Source organism: Trichosurus vulpecula, chromosome 8 (assembly GCF_011100635.1).
Source record: "Trichosurus vulpecula isolate mTriVul1 chromosome 8, mTriVul1.pri, whole genome shotgun sequence".
NCBI classification, from domain to species: Eukaryota; Metazoa; Chordata; class Mammalia; order Diprotodontia; family Phalangeridae; genus Trichosurus; species Trichosurus vulpecula.
Window position 1 is genome coordinate 248,945,586 of NC_050580.1, and position 15,676 is coordinate 248,961,261.

Genomic DNA, 15,676 nt, shown 5'->3' on the forward strand with positions numbered 1-15,676 from the left:
TCCTGTTCTAATATTCTGTAATTCTGTGACTGAATATTTCATAAAGGAGCTGATTTTCCTATCCAAGTATGCCAGAATTCGGTGAGTTTTTTGAGCAGCACATGTCCCTGTTATCAGAAACCTAACACAGCTACTGTATCTTTTCATTGGTGAATAACCAAATATTCCCAGGAACTCAATTCAATTAAACAAATATTTACAAAGTCCATTAAGCTCACTGGCTTTACAGTTAGAAAGCCTAGTTCAAATTCCACTTCTGTTACTGACCTTGGGCAAACCATTTAGCCCCTATGGGCCTCACTTTTATCATTTGTTAAATGAAGGGATTGATACAGCCAGCTTCTAAGATCCCATCTAGCTCTAAATCTATACTCCAATGATCCTGCCACATGCTGGGCATTGTGCCAGGTGCTGAAAAGACAAAGACAAAATGAAAAATTGGTCCTTGCCTTTAAGGGGTTTACATTCTACTGATACATTTAAATTCTTCTCAGACCAGGAATACTGATTATCTCTGCCCACCCAACTAATCCATAGCAAAACTGCGTGCTTAATTATGAGACATTCAGGAACTGTTTCATTCTGTTTTCTGATCTCTAGTCCAATAACTCTCTCAAAAAAAGAAATGAAATTCATTTGCCATGGCCTGTGCTTAATGAAACTATGCTGGATCTTTGCAATCACTTCCTTTTCTAGATGTTTACTATCCTTTTAATTATATGTTCTAGAATTCTTCCTTGAAGAATTGCATTACTGTGAAGGCAAATGCCTTCTCCCATTCCACCTGAAATGTAATAGAAGGGCATGGTGGCCAGCACCAGGAAAGGCCACCATGATGACTCGAATAGGGTGGTTTTGTTGGGACCCCAGTTATGCCAACAGGACTTGCAACTCCTGGACCAACTGCCCCCACAAGTGGAATACCTGAATGAACCACCCAAAGTCAAATCGGAAAGCCCTATCCATTGACAATTTGGTAGTAACTCTCCCTAGCTGTTACAGAATCACCTGTAGATGATAATTACAAACACCTGGGTGGTAAAGTGGCTAGAGCCCTGGGACATGAGTCAAAAAGACCTGAGTGAAAATCCAGTCTCAGAAACTGACTAGCTAGGTGATCCTGGGCAAGTCATTTGCCCTCAGTTTCCTCAACTGCAAGATGAGGAGATAATAGCATCTCCCTCACAAGGTTGCTGTGGAGATCAAATGAGATATTTGTCAAGCCATTAACACAGTGCCTGGCACGTAGTAGGTGCCAAATACATGTTTATTCTCCTCTCCTCCATTACAGAAAACCGGTTCTGCCGACCCACAACCTCAGTCTCCGTAAGTTTAGAGCTGGAGCTCATCGGTGGTCATGATCCTCCCATTAACTCATTGGTTCCTTGGTTCCATCCTGTGACCGAGCAACACAAGGATCTTACCCAGATCCAATGTATCTTCCAAACGAATAGTCATATCTCTGAGACACATCTGCCCACAGCACTCCCTCAATGGAAAGGCTTCTATGGCTTCCTATTGCCTCCATGAGAAAATACAAATCCTCAAATTGGTATTTAAATCCCTCCACAATCTGGCTCCTATCTGCCTTTATTTCACATGATCAACACCACTACCACTTCACAAACTCTACACACCACTTAAGCCAGCCTATCAGCTGTTCCCTGAACGTCATATTTCATCATCTGCCTCTGAATCTTTGCAGAGGATGACCCCCATACCTTGAATCCCAGCTTCTTTTGAAGTTCAGCTCAGGTACCATCTCCCATGATCACCATAGCTCCTACCCCAACTGGTCAGTTATATGTTCTTTTCTCCTCCTCCTAAAATTATCTTGTGCTGACTTACCTGTCTGTATAGTTTGTCTCTCTAGTATAATGCAAACTTATTGAAGACAGGGATTGACTTATTCTTGCTTTTGGAGACCCTAGGCCCAGCACAACATTTTACACATTGTAGGTGCTTAACTTTTTAAAACCGAACTGAATCAGAAGATCCAACCTCCCCCCGCCCAGTGACCATGATAATCGCTCCCATGAGTGTTCATGAACAGTGATCTGTTGCTGTTTCTTACTGAGTAGGAAAGATATTATTTGATTGAAAGAAAGGAAAAAAGGAGAAAATTTGTGTAACCAGAAAGTATTAAAGCCCATCAATAAAAGCATCTTCATTATGTTATTCTCCATTAGCACAGTATGTGGCAGATAGTAAGCTCTTGGTAAATGCTTTCTCTTTCTGTGGCTTCATGTAAGAAGAAAAGCTCCCAACCCCAGCCATGCATGGACACTAGGCATTATGGGGAGAAAGGACAACAGAGAAGGCAGAAGGTCTTTGTTGCAATATTTTTTCCATCATCGAAAAAAATTACATCATCGGAGAAAGACAATAGCAGCACAGCTTATTGAAATGTTACAAGCGAATTTGCTTTATGTTCTTCCTAATAACATTATGAAATCCTCCCTTTTCTGTAAATGCCTTTTTAAAGCACCATGAAATCCTACAGAGAGAAAAAAATATGTAAAACATTTCCACGCATGGTTTGAACATCATCACCATCATTTGATAATCTTTCATGTGGCTCTGGGAGTTAAGCTCATTAAGTAAAGGACTGAAGGCTGGTATGTTTGGTTTGCATATCACTTTTAGGCACCAATGCACTGCCTCTCTTTAGACACACAGCTGTTAGAGCAAAGGAGAGGTTTCGCAGTCACCCCCTGCAGCATGGGTCCACTGTTGGAGATGGAGTGTGATGTCTTTCCAAAAAAAAAATGCACAGAGACCTGTTTGAGATTTCTGATTTAGGAACCCAGTCTGGAAAGTATATTCCAACTCTCTTAGGCACCTGTGAAAAGGACACTCACTTTCAGTCAAATTAGAAGCATCTATTATTTATCCTAAGACTACAACGCTGATATGTGACTTTCATACTGACATGGGAGGACCAAGATTTAAAGGGAAATGTATCATTTGGGTGAAGGACAACACAATCAGTTTCCTGTGCAAGGACTGATTACATGTTTCCCAATGAAATGTGTGCACAGCTTTATTTACAATCATGTTAAGTGCATATGATTCTCTAGTTACCACAAGCAGAGTTAATATCTGTGAAGTCAGATTAAAGTGACCTCTTGGTCAGAGATTTAGCATTTTTCCAATTTAAGGCTGTTGCTGATAGACTCCAACATTGCGCCAAGAGCAACTTCACTCATACTGCCCCAATATTTGTCATTTCTTATTTGCGGCAATCATAGTAGTGAGAAGGAGTGATATGTCAATGGCCATGTGCAAAGAGCATTAGAAGTATAGTTCACCTTTTTCCTTGTTTCGCTTTTTGCAAGTGAACTTTTTTTCATTCTTGTACATAGCCTTATCCTATGGTTAGGAAATGTGTGGTACATGAAGAAGTCTAAGATACTTAGATTTTTAGTTGATGTGTTGAGTGGTGCAGCGATCCAACCTCCATCCACAGCACCATTAATACTAGAAACCAAACACAGATAAATAGATGAGTTGCACTGATTTAGACAGGAATGAATGCCGTCTCAGAAGAAAGGAAGGGGGATTTGAAAGGCCACAAATAAAGAAATATTGGCCAATACTTTCTCCATGGCATTACATTCCATGGTATTCAGTGTGGGCCACTCCTTTGTGTGTATTTCTATGCCTAAATTTGAGTGTGTTTATAATACACAAATTAACTGTAGTTTTGAACTGAACTTTCCATTCATTGTGCTGCTAGTGAGCTCAAGGTCAAATGTCTCAGTTCAAATCCAAGCAAACATATGTCAAGTGGCATGAAATCATCTGACTACTGTCTCCTTTTAGCCCAAGGGAGGACATAATCTTTATTTCCAGTCTGGCCTCCCACATACAGGGGTGGTTTCCATCCATGCGCCATATAAAAAGTCATGAAAGTTAGGAAATGAATTCTTAAGATCATGGAAAACATCAGAATCAACGAATATTTCCAGATCAGAGCAGTATGATTCATGAGTTAGGTTAGACTGTGAGGTCCTTGAGGGCAGGGACTGTCTTTTGCTTCTTTTTGTATCCCCAGCATTTATCACACCGCCTGGAACACCGTAGGCATTTAATAAATGTTTACTGATTGATTGGTAGGAGGCCAGGGAAGTTTCCTTCATAGAGTCATATGACTAGAAGAGACCTTAGGGAGCATCTTTTAGTCCAACCTCCTTATCTTACAGGTGAAAACACTAAGCATAAAGAAGTAAGTAACTTGCTCAGGGCTACGTAAGCTGACTAGGGACAGAGTCAGGGCCCAAGTCCCTTGACTGCCACGTTCAGGGATCTTCCTACTATATTTCTCTAATATCATTTATTCAGTCAGTGAGGTCATCCATGCCATCTTCTCCCCCATTCCCAAAATACATCTTCTCAAAACTGCCATGAATACTCAGTTCATCTGCTAAGGAATATGCCAGTGGATGTACTGAGAAATCACTTTTGTCTTCTGCCTGCTCCTTACAGGACCCAGCGATGTTGGAAGAGTCTAACACTCAAATAAAAGAGGAAGCAAAAATCACTTTGTGGTTGGCAAGTCTAAGCATGTGCTTAATCAAAGTCTGTAGCTTAAAGAAATGTCTCTTTTGGGGGTTAGTTTTGGGGTGCAACCATACAGTGACTTTGGTCATTGTGCACAATTTAGCCTGGTCTTGAAAAGAAATCATCCTTCATCTACTGCCTCCTTGCCCCACTCCCAATCCCCCCAAAGAAATGTTACATGTACTTTGGCTAAAGTGTTATCTTGTGTAAAAGGGAAAGAGATTAAGCCCCTTATTTTGTTTTCAATCTCAGAAAATCTAAAACTTGCAGAGGGCTTTAGGTCTCACAAAGCTCTTTGATATGTAATCTTATTGAATCTCTCTATACTGTAGGACTTATCTTGATTCTTTCTTTTCCAGGCATTTATATCTGAGGATTACTTTATATATGGAGGAAATTTTATATGTATATATATATATATACATACATATATATATACATATGTGTGTGCACTTTTTTTTCCCATTGCTGTATTGGTAACTGCAGTTATTTGGGATCTGATGTAGTTAGAAAAGTTTATATTTAGTACTCCAGCAAATGTACATGTTTCATTTGGTGCAAAATGCAGTTTTCTATTTTGTATTCTTTTGTTCCTTCCACATATTATGTTTTCTGCAAGATGAACAATAAAGTGCATGATAGCATGTCCATATAATATTTTAACAATCAGGTGGGTAATATATACAGCATTTTAAGAAGATAAAATCTACATTCTGGAATTTGGGATAAAATATGTTAGGCTGGACCTACACAGGGTTAGCATTGCCACGTTCCATGTTTAGCCTCAAATGCTGTCTTTGTGCTTCTCTCTTGTATCTTTCCTGCTGCCAGACTCTACCTTGTCACTACCACAAATCTTGGTAGCTAGAGGCACATAAGGATAATTATGTCCCAGGCTGCCCTCCCAGACTAAGGCTTGCCTTCAGAGAAAGGCAGAAGAAACCTCCAGAATGTTGCAGTTTGGGGGTCAGTCGAATAGAGAAAGGGCCATTACCAAGGATCCAGAATTTAGACTGGTTAGGAACTTAAGCAAGTGTGAAACCCATTGATAAGGATAATGATTCAGGAAACCTTTTATCCGGAAACTTCCCCTGGGCTTAATGTAAACTTATGAATTAGAATTGCAAGTCCATCTTAAAATGGTGTAGGAAGAAACTCTAGCATAACTTTATGTACAACTACACAGTGTTGCCATTGTACAGATAAAGGGTTTTTTGGGTCAAAATCCTGTTAATTTAGACATTTATTTGGGCTGACCATAATCCTATCTGGGGCAGATAGGGCCACTTGGTTCATAACCATTCTCAAAAGGCCCAGAAGCTTCTCCCATAGCTCAACCATATAACCAAGGGAAATGGAGCCTAAAGAACAGGGTAGGCAAGTTTGGAGAAAGGTAACACTAAGTTTGGAGAAGGGAAACCCATTGTATGTGTTACATCTGACCAGCCAAAGTAGTCAGGGAGATTTCCACCCTGGAAAATCTTACCAGACAGATACCCATTGGGCAGGAATATTGTAATTGTGTCCCTGGCCTAAAAGCCAGGAGATGGACTAGATCATGCCTAAAGGTCCCTTCTAGTAGTATGATCCTATGGAAAATCATCCTCCTGGGTTAACTGATCACACATCCCCAAGGCAATGAATGGAATTGAATTGAATCAGGGAAATTTTAACAAAGAATCCTTGTTTGATCTTCTCAAAGATTAGAGGATCAGCAAGAGCATGCAATCAAATCTACTTAATTTTGAGTATAGAAAGTTGACAAAAGACAATAGAAAAGACTGAAGTGCAAACAGTGCTGGGACCTCAAACTCACTAGCATTTCCTTATTGATAGCAAAAATTGATTTAAGTGGTTGTCTCAAGACACTAGGTGGGCCACTATTTCCTTCCCCTACCCCAGGCGCTCGTGAAACATTCAACAACATCACATTTTGGTTATTTGTTCATCATTTGGCTTGACATCACCAACCAAGTCCAGGTTCAGGTTCTGGGGAAGAAAGTTTGAGATAATGAGAGAGAAAGGGAGGAAAAAAACAGAACTCTTCAGAAAGGAAGGAAAGTCCAAATTTAAAAGTTAAAAAAACCACTTCTTTGATGGATAACAAAATATAATGAATGGTATTAACGGCACTTAAACTCTAAGCACTTAAAACATGTTGTTCTTAATTGACTACATTTGGTTGATGGACAGGTTTTCGCCTTGTTTGGAGACATCAGGGTTGGATCTCACATCTCCACCCCACTCCTCCCAAAAGTGACAGAGAGCCCTGAGATGCTAATGATGCATGGTCCTCATCTATCTCTAGGTATCAGAAATGGATGATATCAGTTTTTGTAAAAAGTCATATTCAGCTATAGTCAACAGCAAGATGCTGACAACATGCAAGGCAGTAGCTTCCCACCCCACCCCCAACCCCTTTGTCTGCCCCCATTAAAAGCAAAGTTCTGCCAGAAAGCGTGAAAAGGGAGAATTTAAAACCAGTTTGCCTGACATTGGACACATTAAGGAAAACACAAGGTTTGCCATTGAACAATACATAGTTGAAGCTGAGTTTTTGCCTATGTTATCCAGTTCATCTGGGCTACCCCTCAGAGAAAAAAAAAGAAATTCAGTATATTTTTTGTCATTGGTTAAGGTGAAATCCACAGTGTGATGTTTTTTGTTGTTCTTTTCTTTCTTTTTTAATGAGAAAAGTAATTGCACCTTTTAACACATTTGCTCTGATCTGCTTCCAATATCCAGCTGGTCTCAGGTTCCATGGACATTCTTTTGGAGTTTAGAAAGACTATGCATTAGATGATTTTTTTTTTAAAAAAAAATCAAGCTCAGAGCACTTGCCAAAATGTAAAATGAATTTCTAATAAGTTACCAGTTCACCCCAATCATTTCCCCTTTTCCTATGTGTATACATATTGCTATGTATATTCAGGAAACATACAAGATGTTCAAGAAACCAGACTCCACTGATAAGATACATAATTCTCACCTTTTTTTTTCTTTCAAAAGGCTGGTCTAAAAAATAGCTGCCCTTTTTTCCCCCAACTATTACGCCAGGGTGGTAACCTTCCAGCTGTATTGCCATGGTAACTCTCTCCCTTAACATTTCACCATGGTAACCTACTTGTTCAAACTCCCGGTGTGTGTTCTACTGTCACTATTTGAAGTGCTGTACTTTGATTCATTTTGGCAGAGCCAGCTTTCAGTCATTTATGGCACAGTGAAATATTCTTCAATGCTATGTAATTCGGACTAATTAAAGAAGTTCGTATAAGGCACATGTCTCAATATGTATATAAAAACACTAACATCACATTACATTTAATTTCTGTCTTCAAGTAATGATTTGTTTTCGTGTTCCCTTTCTTTGGTCTCAGAAGGTATCACACCATTCTCCATCTCCGAGTACTGTTGGGTACAGTTAGTCAAAATGGCCGTGCTCGAATTGTCTGAGTTGCACATTTTTTCCGAATCTTCTTCTTTTTTCTCCTCATCCAGGGAGTAATTCCGGAAGGTCTTGTAAATTTTCTGAACATCCTCTGGGACACTCTTTTTAAGGTCTTTGTTTTTCCTCTTGGTGAGCTTGGAAGAAGAAGACCCAAACTTGTTGATAATGTTGTCCTCAGATGCTCCCTGCCCGTGTTTGTTCAGATGCTCTGACCCCTTTAGGCGTAAGTTGTTGGGTCTGTTATTGATGCTTTCCTGAGATGAGGCTTTGAAGCGCCCGGTCTCCAGTGCAGCGAAGACTGAGCGCTTCTCAGGAGATAGCATGTCCAGGGAGTGAGCCCTCTGATCCAGGCCCAACCGCCGGCGTTCCATGCTCCGGATTGTGGCTGCCCGCTGAAGCTTGTCATGGATCTCCACACTCAGCCGTCTTCGGGTCTCCCTGAACTCAGCTGTCACATTGGCTTTCCACTCAGCTGCATGGGCTTTGATTTCGCCAACCTGGACAAAAACAAAATTCAAGATGCCATGAGTGAAAGAAAGCTTTATTCTAATTACACATCTAACCCTTCTTTCTAGGACACTGGCTTCACATCTGCTGTCTTCCCATGAAGAATGTGAGGGGTGTTTCAATTTTACAAATGGAGAATTGGACATATACCAAGTTAGAGAAATTAACCATAATAACAATGATAATAACACATTTATATAGTTGCAATGGTCCTTTTGTGGTGCTTCAATAGTGTCTTAAAGTTTACAAAACTCTTTCCAAATAACACTGCCAAGAGGTAGAATATAAGTTCCTTGAGGGCAGGGATTGTTTTTAATTTTTACCTTGGTAGTCACAACACTTCATACAATGCTTGTATACATGAGGCACTTAATATACTCTTTCGGAGTGAATGAGCGAGTGAACGAGGGCAGGTAGTAATACACGCAGTAGTTCATATTTATAAAACACTTGAAGATTTACAGTGCACATTCCCCACAAGCAAAGTATAAGGTAGGCAGGAAAGCATGGTTTTCATATTTTATAGATGAGGAAACTGAGACTCAGAATAGCCAAGTAACTTCCTCCTGGTCCTACAGTTACTATCAGAGCCAAGATGAAATTATAAGATAAGGGAGAATAAATTATGATTTCAAACTACTATATGAGAAGGTCAGGATAATTGGGTTCTAACAGTTGCTCTGCCACTAACTAGTAAGTGCAAAGTGTAGGCAAGTTCCCGAATCTCTCTAGGCCTCAGTTTCCTTATGAAGGGATTGGATTAGATGGTCTCCAAGATCCCTTTCAACTTTAAGACTTTAGAAATTTATATTCTTTCTATGAAACCAGAAACTCTCAAACTGCTTGGTCAGTAATTAGCGTGGTTCATAAAGTCACGGAAGTTGAAATCTGAAGAGCTCTTAGAAATATTAGATTCAACTTATCATCATTGATTGCCTCCCAAGAGATGAATACAAAGTGCATTAGAGATCCACCGTAACACCGTTCTTGGCGTCCATGCTATGGTAACATATGTAAATCAGACCATGCCATAAAGAAGTTCTTCCAGCATATCTGATGACTAAGGTCCTTCGTCAGAGTACAAGGACTCCCCATTTTATAAGTAGCATGACACAATTGAAAGTCGACTTGTGTTATTTTAACATCTTTCTATCTCTGCGATCTTGGCCTATCACTTAACCCTCAACTGGGCCCCATTTCATTTATAAAATGAAGATAAATATACTAGGCGTGCTTATCTCATAGGACTAGTATGCAGTTCAAATGAGAGAATATATAAAGAAATGCTTCAGAAACTGTAAAGTACTAGACAAATGAAAGGTACACATTTGTCCTTTCTTTCAATAAACATTAAGTGTCTGTTGAGCACAGAGCACTATGGTAGGTATGAGGGAAGATATAAAACTGAGATAAGACATAATCCTTGGCCTCAAGTAACCTCAAATAAATCTAGTACAGGAATAAAACATGGACACCTTGTTATATACAATATTACCTTGGGCAAGTCACTTAACTCTGTTTACCTTAGTTTCCTCATCTGTAAAATGAACTGGAGAAAGAGATGGCAAACCACTCCAGCATCTTTGCCGCAAAACCCCCAAACGGGGTTATGAAGAGTCAGACATGACTGAAAAGGACTGAACAACAACACAGAAGACTTGTGAGGTTTAGAGAGATAAAACGACTTGCCCAAGGTGACACAGAGCCAGGTTCAAACTCAGGTCCTTGGGCTTCAAATCTGGTGGTTTTTCCAACTGTATTACGATGCTTCATGGTACAGCAGCAGAGTGAGATTCAAATGCACAAGGACAAAGCCTTAGAATTTAGTGAGCTTTGATCAGTGGGACAAATAACATGCTTCCTTAAGTACACAAGTAACATGAATCTTTGCAGACAAGAAAGTCGATATTTATACAGTTCCCTTTCTCTCTCCAGCAGCAGTTTCTGCTGATCTTGTTAGATAACTGGGGATTCCAAATTGAAGCGACATTGATACAGCTATTTTTGCCAACCCGGAAAATGAGACTTTGTGCCCAAAGCTAGCAAAAATGAAGTGGGGAATTCATCTTCTCATGTACTTATCACATTTTATTTTGCATTAAATTTATCAGAATATGCTTGCATCTATTAGATTGTAAACTCCATGAAGTCAGATGCCATTTCTCATTTAATCTTTGCATCACCCAAAGAACTCAGCACAAATTAGGTGTCTAATAAGCGTTTGAATTGAATTTATTTATTCAACAACCATTGGCCTACTATGTATAGCTTCTACTATAGCTCCCTGTTGATGACACAGCCCCCCAGCCACCTCTCCCAGTCCTGGTTACACTTTCACTCACTCTCCTCAGCTCACTGGGGGAAGCAAGGGAGTTGGATTACTTCTTGCTCCCCTTTGCCATTTCTAGGTTCTCTCCCTACTTCTGTAATTCGGTAATCTCTCCTACCTTTGAGGTTCATGCTATTCATATCTACCACTCAATTAAAATCCTGGTAGCTGTTGTCTATAGATTCCCAGGTAACTCTTCTTCCTTCCCAAATGAATTTAGTACATGGCTCACAATTTTTCTCTCCGCTTCAACTTCCTGCCCTTCTGCAACATACATGTATTGACTCAAACACTGCAACCAATTCAACCTACTCATATCCCATGATTTACTCCTTCACCCCACCTTAGCCACACATAAAGATTGTCATACGCTTGATCTTACCATCATCCACAAATGTTCCACCTATATGTTCAAGATTTCTGAAATCCACTTATTCAACCATAATCCACTGGCTTCTCACCTTCCCTAATCATCACCTGCACCATGATCTCTAATCCCTTGTCCCTTCAATTCTCTCCCAGGCCATCTCCCCTACACTAGCCACTCTCTTCTTTTCCCCATCTTGATCCCTTGGTGAAGTAATTCAACTCTACATTGTTCTTCTCTCTTGAGTCCTTTATGAATCTTTATCATTTCACATATTGCGTTCTGCTAAGCCTCAGTCTTGGGTCACTCCCATCATTTGCCTTCTTTACTCCTACACAGGTGCTATTGAAACAAAGCAGTAAAAATCACGCAAACATTTTGAATCCAGTACAGATTTATATTACACAACCTTAACTTGGCCCTCACTGCTACTAAACAATCTTGCTATACCTCCCTCATCAACTTACTCTCCACGTAGCTCTGCCAAACCTTGTAATCCCTCCTCAGACCTCTCATAGTTCCCCTTTCCTCCACCCTCTCAACTGAAAAACAATATTTTAGAAAAAATTATGCTATTCATTGAGTTCCCTCTTTCCCTCTCTTCCTCATCTCACATCCCTCTTATGCCTTCTGTTACTACCTCCTCCTTCACCCCTAATTCACATGATGAGCTAGCTTTACTTCTTACCAAGGAGTACCTTACCAAGGCTAACCTCTCCTCTTGATCTAGCAATCTTATTCCATGCCATCTCTTCCAATAGACCGCCCTGTCTTCCTCCTTACTCTATCACTTGTTTTCAATTTCTCCCCAACTACTAGCTCATTTCTTACTGCCTACAAACATGCCCATACCTCCGCCATCCTGAAAAAAAACCCAAAAAAACCAATTGGGTCCTTCCATCCCTGCTATCTATCACCCAAAATCTGTTCTGCCCTTTGCGGCTAACCTTGAAAAAATCATCAACAACCAGTTTCTACAACCACTTTCTTTCTTCTCACTTTCTTTTTAACTCCTTATAATCTGGCTTCCAACCTTACCCTTTCACCAAAACCCTTCTCTCCAAAGTTACTGGTGGCCTCTTATTTGCTAAGTCCATTCTCTTCAACCTCTCTACCACTTTTGACTCTTCTGATTGACCTCTCCTCCTCGATAATCTCTTCTCTCTAGGTTTTTTGGACACTATTCTCCTGGTTTGCCTCCTATCTATCTCATCCTTCTTTGTCTCCTTTGCTGGATCCTCATCCACATCATGGCTTTTAACTATAGGTGTCAAATAGGGTTGTGTCTTGGGCACTCTTCTCTTCTCCCTCTATACTACTTCAGTTGGTGATCTCATCAACTCCCAGGATTTAATTACATCTTTGTGCTGATGGTTCTCAGAGCTACCTATCCTGCCCCAGCTTCTCTGGTGACCTCCAATCTTGCATCTCTAACTGCCTTTCAGATATCTCAAACTGGATGTTCAGTAGACATAAACTCAACATGTTCAAAACCTAACTCATCTTTCCCCTGAATCCTGCCCCACCCACCACACTTTACCTTCCCTATTATTTTTCAGGGCAACACTATCCTCTCAGTCTTGCAAGCTAAGTGTAATTCTTGGCTTCTCACTCTCTCCCTCCCCACCCCTCCATATCCAAGCCATTGCCAAGCCCTGTGGATTTCACCTTTACACCATCTCTCAAATATACTTCCTTCTCTCCTCTGACACTTCCACCACTCTAGTACAGGCCCTCATTGCCTCATGCCTGGACTATTGCAACAGATTGCTGGCGGGTCTGCCTACCTCAAGCTCCTCCCCAGTCCAATCCATCCTCCACTCAGTCATGAAAGTAATTTTCTTATAGCACAAGACTGACCATATCACTCCCCTACTCACTAAACTTCAGTGTCTCCTAATCACCTCAAGGATCAAATACAAAATCCTCTCTTTGGCCTTCAAAGCCCTTCATAAACTAGCCCCCTCTTACCTTTCCAGTCTTCTAATACCTTACTCCCCGCTATGTACTCTTCAATTCAGGGACACTGGACTCCTGCCTGTTCCATAAATAAGACCCTTCATTTCTGGGCTCTGAGCATTTTTTCTGGCTGTTTCCTATGCCTGGAATGCTCTCCCTCCTCATCTCTACCTACTGTGTTCCCTTGGTTCCTAACTGAGATGAATGAAAAACCTGAGAGACAGAATTTCTGGGTAATTAATAATCAATTCATTAATCAGCCTAGCTATTAATTAATAAATTGATGGTCAGTGGTTTCTCTGGGCACCCAAAGACACCTAACAGAAACATGGAATGCCTTAAATTTTTTTTGAGAGGAAATGCCCCTGACAGGAGAAATCAACCCTGATTGGTGGACATTTAAATGAGGAGGTGGGATAAAAGTCTTCAGTTCCCCTTGCTGAGAACATGGCTTGATCATGAGACTCAGTTGCCTTCAGCAATCTGGACAAAGGAATCCATCTCTACCCAGACTACTCTGGTTGGTTTTCTCCTTCATGAGCTGGGTTACCCTAAACTCCAATGGGAGTAGGAGTGCTGTTCAAGGACATAAGCTCAGTGCTTTGGGACTGGAATTCTCCTAGATTAGATTCTATTTACACTCTAAACAGAAGTAAGGTCTCCTAGTTGGGTGGAGGAGAGTATTCTCAGAGGATCTGGGCAATTTTATCTATCAGCCTTGTCCTTCAGAGACTGCCTGACTGACTTATAGGGGCTAAGCCCCAAATGAGGAAACAGAAAAATAAAAGCCTGGATCCCAATTTAATAATGAGTTATTAATATAATAGAAAATAATAATATCTCTCATAACTAAATACTCATTTTAGGAAGCCTCTTCCAATGCCTCATAATTCTACTGCCTTTTCTCTCTTATTTATTTCCTATTTTTCCTGTATACAGCTTGTTTGTACAGATTGTTTGTATTCCTCTTTAGATTGGTAGCTCCTTGAGGACAGGGACCTTCTTGCTTCTTTTTGTGTCTCCAGTGCCTGATGCTTAATAAATGTTTATTGACTGATTAACTAACTATAAAGTACTATTCTTGGAAGAAATGGAGCAGCTGAAAACAAACGAATTAAAATGCCCATACTCTTTGACTCTGCCATCCCACTGTTATCTACATACCCCCAATGATTCAAAGAAAAATCTCCAAAGCACCAAAGTATTTATAGCAGCACGTTTTGAAGTAGAAAATAACTAGAAATAAATCAAGTGACTATTGATTCAGGGGATAGCTCTTAAAAAAAAAAAGAAAACAAAACCTGTGCATATGCTATAATATTACTATTCTTTAAGAAATGATGAATATGGAAAAGCTAGAGATATATGGGAAGAACCAATAAAGTGAAATGAAATGCACAATAACTACAACAAAACGAATGAAACAAAAAAATTGAAACTAAATGCTATGAAAATATAATGACCATGTTTGTCCCCCAGAAAGATGTATGAGAGTATACTTCCTTCCCTTATTTTTTTAAAATTTTTACTTATTTTATTTTAATTTATGGAATTAAATAGCCATTCTTTGCAGAAGTGAGAGACTCTGGGTGTGCAACATTGCATTTAATAGTTGGTTTTGGATGATGTGTCATTTAATTTTATGACTACGGATCCTTTTTCTCTCTTTCATTTAAGAGATGCCTCTCTGCAGGGAGGAGAGAAAGGAACGTATTAGGAAATGAAAGTCACATTAAAAACAAGACATTAATCAAATTTTAAAATGAAAAAGCAACAGTTGGGCTTATAATTTTTTAGTTAATGTTGCCACTATCCTTTTGCTTTTTATAGTTTGGCTTCTCTTTACTTCCTTCTCTCTTTCTCCCCTTCTCTTTACTCTGTCCCTCTAATCAACACATAGACTGTTGCAGATGGAAAGGCCTTTGGTGATCACCTAGTCTAAACTAAACATTCAACAGATGAGAAAACTGAAACCCAAGAAGGTTAAGGAAATTCCACAAGAATCACTCAGCAAGCCAGTGGCCCAGTGGATACAAGAACTTGTGCCTCCTAAATTCCATATGCTCATATGCCTCCAACTGGAAAGGACCATCTATTCCCTGGATTCCCAAAGTGGGTGATACTGCCCCCTAGAGGGCACTGGAAGAATGGAGGAGGAGTAGCCTTGAGTGCAATTGGGGGGCATTGAATAAAAATAAGGGAGTGGTGGAAGCATAAGGAAAGAAGAGAAGAGAAGAAACTTTTGAAAAACCATTCGTACATGTTTCACCTGTTGTACAACAGTTAAAGTTGTAGTGTTACATTATTTTCCAAATGAATATACAAAATGCAAGTTATAACCAATCAGTGGTCAAGTCCACCATCAGGTCATAACAAGCAAGTGTTGGTAACCAAGCATGTCGTGCATTGTGATGACTTGTTTACAATATTACCTGATTATATGTGTTACATGTGTGTGTAATGACTTGTTTACAATACTATATGGTTACATGAGGCAATATTG

General features: G+C 39.9%; 1 protein-coding gene across 1 annotated transcript in view; it reads right to left on the reverse strand.

The window, feature by feature from the left end:
- Positions 1-7,884: 7,884 nt before the first annotated feature.
- KCNK10 (potassium two pore domain channel subfamily K member 10) overlaps positions 7,885-15,676 on the reverse strand; it is a 201,153-nt gene continuing 193,361 nt past the window's right edge. Inside the window, exon 7 of the mRNA XM_036736115.1 lies at positions 7,885-8,508. Within this exon, the coding sequence (XP_036592010.1) occupies positions 7,885-8,508 (624 nt within the window). The remainder of the gene's footprint in view (positions 8,509-15,676) is intronic.